The 5,842-nt window shown below is 41.3% G+C and overlaps 1 protein-coding gene across 2 annotated transcripts; it reads right to left on the reverse strand.

Annotated features, from left to right (window-relative positions):
* Positions 308–5,283, reverse strand: LOC18781522 (cationic amino acid transporter 6, chloroplastic). 2 transcript variants are annotated; one of them, XM_007214600.2, is made up of 4 exons: positions 4,702–5,251; positions 4,386–4,605; positions 3,723–4,291; positions 308–1,402 (listed from the first exon to the last, which is right to left on the reverse strand). In XM_007214600.2, the coding sequence occupies exons 1-4, from the start codon at positions 5,102–5,104 to the stop codon at positions 828–830; spliced, it is 1,767 nt and encodes a 588-aa protein (XP_007214662.1). In that variant the 5' UTR covers positions 5,105–5,251; the 3' UTR covers positions 308–827. The 2 variants fall into 2 exon arrangements, with proteins under 2 accessions (XP_007214662.1, XP_020414185.1); XM_020558596.1 differs by lacking the exon at positions 308–1,402 and adding an exon at positions 3,195–3,519 and having other exon boundaries at positions 4,702–5,283.

A 5,842-nucleotide genomic window follows, 5' to 3' on the forward strand; every position in this document is an offset into this window, starting at 1 on the left:
TGATTTGGTTTAGCATGTTTGAACGATTCTGGCAGTTTTTTAGCCTAACCCACTTAGTCCCAACTCACCATTTTTAACCTTTTTTTTTTTTTTTTGCCTCCCCACTAATCTCTCCTAGGGATAGGCAACTGAACCAATTCACACCGGTAGTCAAAAATCGTCCACCAAATGGCACTTAGGTTCGAAAATCGTCCACTAATCTCCCTAAAATCGATGGTCGGTGGTTTTCAATGCAAAACCGAGAGAGGAAAGAACATCAACGATGGTAATCTCAACGACTTGAGATGACAATATGTCTTTTCACATAAAAAGGAGAAGGGGGGTGGGGGAGGAATGGTAACCTTCCCCCCCGGCACAAAATATTTCATCACTCAATAAAATAAGTAATTACACATATTTCTGCATTTTAGTTTGTAGAGGATGACCCTCTAGTCAAATGTAACACTAACATTCAGTAGAAAAACAAGGTTAGAACTTAAAAGGAGAGAGAGAGAGAGAGAGAGAGAGAGAGAGAGAGAGAGAGAGAGAAAAGGGATTTTTCTGCTTTGCATTTCTAATGCTCTCTTTCTTTCTCAAGTCACCACTATTGAGGTCAACATCCAACCATAAAGTTTGTTGGATTACATCACCTAGTGTATAATTAAAGGAATATTAACCTAAGGCCTGCTTTTCAAGTACCAACTATACATTTTGTTACTTGGGCAAAAAGATGCAACTGTACTAGTCTAACCGCAATATTCTTTTCTTCTTCTTGTTCCCCGCTTTTTTGTTCCACCAACCTCACCATTCCAAGTCAATGACTAAATAAACAAAGCAACTTATTATTTCTACACTGCGAGACGGGGATCATTACTTTCTTCTTGTGCTGATTCTTTGTGAATTTCACCATTCTTTTGACTGAGAGACCCACTTCTTTCAGCATCAAAGCTAGCGTGAACGCTATAGAAAACATATACAAGCACCGCAACAGCTGAAAAGACCCCAAATCTAATATAGGATGGCCTATCCAAAGACCCCAACAAAAATATGTTCAAGAAGATGGAGATGGATGGCAGCCATGGCATCAAGGGGACACCCCAAAACTCGGGCTTTCGTACTTGTGGAACCATGCAATGGAAGATTTGTAACATTGAAATCGCGATTGCTGCGGTAACACAAAGCATGAAGGCCTTGAGCTTCCCAGGTGGCATGAATTGCCAAATGAAGGAGAAGATAATGGAGGTGAGGGAAAATGAGCACAGGAATGACAATGTCGGCCGCGGATTGGTTGTACCCACAACGACGTAACGCCTGAAAATAACAGCATTGGCCACCATGTAGAAAACGAAGAGTGTGCCGATGGATACAAGGTTGAGTAGGACATTTAGGTCAGTAAAAAGGGCAATAGCCGCCGTCAAGATACCTGAAAGGCACGTATATGTTTAGAGCAAATGTAAGAAAAATCAACAAAAAAATATAACATAAGAAAAAACACATGGCAGAGACTTTTTCTAGGCGTGCAAATTATTTTTTTGTCAATTTTATGATTTTTTTTTTACGGCATAAAAACAAGAGATGGTGGGAAATCAAAAGCACCCACAAAAGCATAAATGTCACATAGATGTGAAATTAATAAGCACGCATGGTATTTGGGTGGATAGAATATGAGCCAAACTAGAATTGAGTGAGTGGCCTAGCCATTTATATGAAGTTTGACAGGCGAGAGAAAGCTTGTGAGGAAAAGTCATTTTCAATCAATGGCTGCAAATGAAGGGATCTTTATCTAGAGCAAAATTTAGGATGGTAGGAGGACCAATCTACGCCACTTGTGCCATGAAATTAAGATCTCCTACGACTTGAAAATCGAACATGAAAGCGACAGGTGGAGATGATGATGCTAAAGTCAGAAAGCCCATGAACCTGATAAAGGCTGCGAAAGGCAACTATCAAGTAAGTATGCTACAAGATATTGTCCTTTACAGCTTGTGATTGTAGATATAGCTTTTCTCAATCTCAACTCTCCTACTCTTTAGATAATTGGATGATGGATATGATACGCCCATTGCACTAAAGTCACTAAAAAGAATTTTCACCTAAGAAAATTTAACTTCCTATACTCGTTTAGGGTTTAGGGTCACTCCTAGCACCGTACATGTAATATTTAAGAGAGTTTTTTTATTTAAACCTCGCACTTCTCTTTGTTCACCTCATGTTCTAATTCAAATTTTCACAATTTTTAAGAAAACCCCACTATCTTCCCAAATCACCCCTAAATACACACATAAAATAAAATAAAACTCATCAACCTCACACCCTACACCCCACTATCTTGCCCCTCACCACTCTAAATTCACCTTAACCTCACATTACTTAAAGAGATAAAAACATTATTGTCAAATGTGTAGCAGCATTATTTTATTGTTATTATTTTTAAAAAAATTTAGGCCAGATATATATCAATCAAAGGCATAGGTAGGCACTATTTCTTTACTTCGCAGTCAAGGTCTGGTTTTTTTTTTTTCCCCCTCAAATTTTGTTTCTTTAATTATGATTATGATTTTATTATTATTTCTGATATGTTTGTTTGATTATGATTTGCCATATTTAGGGTTTGTGAAGAGAAGATGACAGTGTAGTAGGTTTCTTAAATTGAAAAAAAAGAGTAATCTGGCAATACAGTGTAAATGAGTTTGTCTTTTCTAAAACTTAATATGAAGAGTGGTTGGGGTGTGTGCATAGATGTTCTAGAGTTAAGTATTAAGTTGGACAACTTTTCTATCACAATAATAAAACTTAAGAACTTAATGATTTAAGTATTGGAATGAAGAAAGAAAAGTGTGGGCGACTGATCCTATCATTTCATGAACACTACCTAAAATCATAAATTACCCTATAATCGTTAAAATGAATAAATGGTAACAATTGGATCAGGGCATCCTCAAATTAGATAAACACAACCTGCATTTGAGTCACTAGTGGACAGAAGTAGTGCTCTTTTTCCTTTTCACCTTGGCTTTGTCGGTGACAAAACTGTGAATCCCCATTATAATTATAATTATAATTAGGATTTGAGTTAAGTGGCCCACGCAACTCTCAACCATTGATTTATGGAGGACTCACTATAGGATCTACACTAATCAACTGCTACTAATCCTCTACGTGTGCACGAGCCACCCACTAATACTCAACACCAATCAACTGCTGACAAGCAGACCTCACAATAATAAATCCCATTAGCCAGTCCTAATAATAGGAATTAAAAGCTACAAGTTCACAAATACCTTACTAGCATAAACAAAATGCTAAGGGTAGGAAGATCACATTTATAGATTACTTCGAGACTCGTTGTATTGATGAGTTCCACCTTTATTATAAAGATAGAACACAAAAACAGTCCAGACCAAACAGAAACGGTTCCAGTGGTCCCCACAACAGATTTAGCTCAAAGCACCAACCAAACCACAACAAACAAGGACATTGGGCAATGTGTGTGCACTTGACTAATCCACGCATTGCACGCATATGCACATTCACAAAGCCCTGAAACCCAACAAATTTTAAAAGAAAAGCTCACTGAGATCAGTTAAATTATCTCATTGCTCAAAACGAAGCCGTTATAATAGTATTTTGTACTGATAATAAATTCTAGGGTTATCGAATTGGTGACCTCATTTTCTTTAATCTTTTTATCAAGCACAACCAAAAAAAAAAAAGAAGAAATTATTGGATAATAAGTAACGTACCGAGAAACGCGGATGCGTTGACAGGCGTGGATGTCTTGGGGTGGACCCTAGCGAACCAGACGGGGACCACGCTGGACCGTCCGAGAACACACATGTAACGGGCCTGGCCCAGCATTGCCACCAGCAGTGATGTAAGAATCCCGAAGCTGGCCCCGGCACCGATCAGGTTCGATTCCCACTTGCCTCGAAACGCCGCCGAAAACGGCGCCTCCGGGTCGATCAAGTCGTACGGAAGGAGCATCGACATGGAGGCCGCCATTAAGCAATACAAGACGGTGACGAGCAAAACGGAGCCCGAGACGCCGATAGGGATGTCCTTCACCGGGTTCTTGACCTCCTCGGCCATCGTCGATACGGCGTCATAGCCGATGTAGCTGAGGTAAACCATGCTGGCCCCGTTGAACACGCCTGAAACCCCGTTCGGGAAAAACCCAGCCCGGTGGGCCGGGTCGGCCGGTTCGGTGAAGTTTTTCCAGTCCCCTGTGCAGAAGCCGAGTATGACCATGAACATTATGAATATTATATGCACCGCCGTCAATACCATATTCAACACCGAGCTCTCCCTTGTACTATCAAACATAAAAAATTATTATTAATCATAAAAAGAAAAAAAAAAGATTTGAAGTGAAATTAAGTGACGAAATTATTAGTTTTTTTTTATACCTGTAGCAGATGATGAGAGTGATTGTTAAAACGACAACAACCGCAACAACGTCGATTTGATTGAAGCCGTCAGGGAGCGCGGAGAGCGTGAACCGCCATTTAGCGGCAGGGACCCCGATTGCGGTGCCTAAGTAGGCGGTGAAGCCCCTCGAAACGGCGGCGTTTGACATCACGTAGTCCATCACCAGGTTTGCGCCCGTCAAAAACGCCGAAAATTCGCCTGAAAAAGGAGAAAAAAATAACCAAATTAATTACAGACAGAGAAATAATAATTTAAAAATAAAAGAAAAATCGAATGGAGCAGTGATAAGTTTACCGAAGGTGACGCGAAGGTAGCTGAAGGCACCGCCGGCGACCGGCATGTCCACGGCGAACTCGGTGTAGCAGAAGGCGGAGAGGAGAGCGCAGAGGCCGGCAATGGCGTAGGAGATGACGATGGCTGGGCCTGCGTAGAGACGGCTGGCGTGGCCGGTGGTGACGAAGACGCCGGCGCCGACCATGCCGCCGACGCCCAGGCCGACGAGGTCGAACCAGCGGAGGGTCTTCTGCATATCGGAACCCGAGCGGGCGCGGACGCCGCTCATTTCATCGTAGGAGGTGGAGACGGACCGGGCCCGGCGAGCAAGGCGTGCCGGAGTCTGGGCTAGAGCCCTGAGATAGGCGCGGAAGCTTGAGAAGGAGGAGGAGGGCCCATGAGGAACATAGCCGCTGATCTCCATTGAGGTTTGGGGTTGAAAGAAGATTGAAGAAGGTGTTGGGAACTGGGTTTTGGTATTGGAGTGAGAAGAAATGGGGAAGGGAGTGAGGAGTTTATATAAAAGGAAGAGACGAAACTTTTTGGGGCTTTTCGTTTACTTTTTTGCGGGTCCCGAGAGAGAGAGAGAGAGAGAGAGAGGTAAATACTCATAATATCAAAGACCAATTAGGTTTAACTCAAGCAAATCTTTAGTAATTATGACTAAAGGTTTAATTCATAATATCATTGGCCTCTAATTACGTTTAACTCATAATATCAAAGACTACTTTACCTTTGGGCTAGCTCAATCAACCCTTAATTGATGATTTGCCAGCTGAATTTGTATTTAGCTTTTGATTTATTACATATCTCATTTTTTTTAGAAAATTAAGAATATGAACTTTTTTTCACCAATTTTCCTCTAGCGTCTAAATCATCAATATTGCATCCAATTTGCTGTTAAATATGAAAGTAAATTAGTCATTTTCATGTCAAAATAAAATAAAAATAATTTGAAATTTGAAATAATAATTATAATAATAAAGTAAAATCGCTCTCTCCAAGTGCTTCTTCCTCAAATCCCAGCCTCCTCCCTAGGGATGGCAATGGGTCAGGTAGGGGCCGGGTATGACATTACCATCTTCATCCCCGCTCTCCATCCCTGGCCCCGTCCCCGAACCCATCCCCGTTTATTAGGTTTCGGGGAATCCTCGTCGGGAGA

This window comes from Prunus persica, chromosome G2 (assembly GCF_000346465.2).
Source record: "Prunus persica cultivar Lovell chromosome G2, Prunus_persica_NCBIv2, whole genome shotgun sequence".
In the NCBI taxonomy this organism is placed as follows: Eukaryota; Viridiplantae; Streptophyta; class Magnoliopsida; order Rosales; family Rosaceae; genus Prunus; species Prunus persica.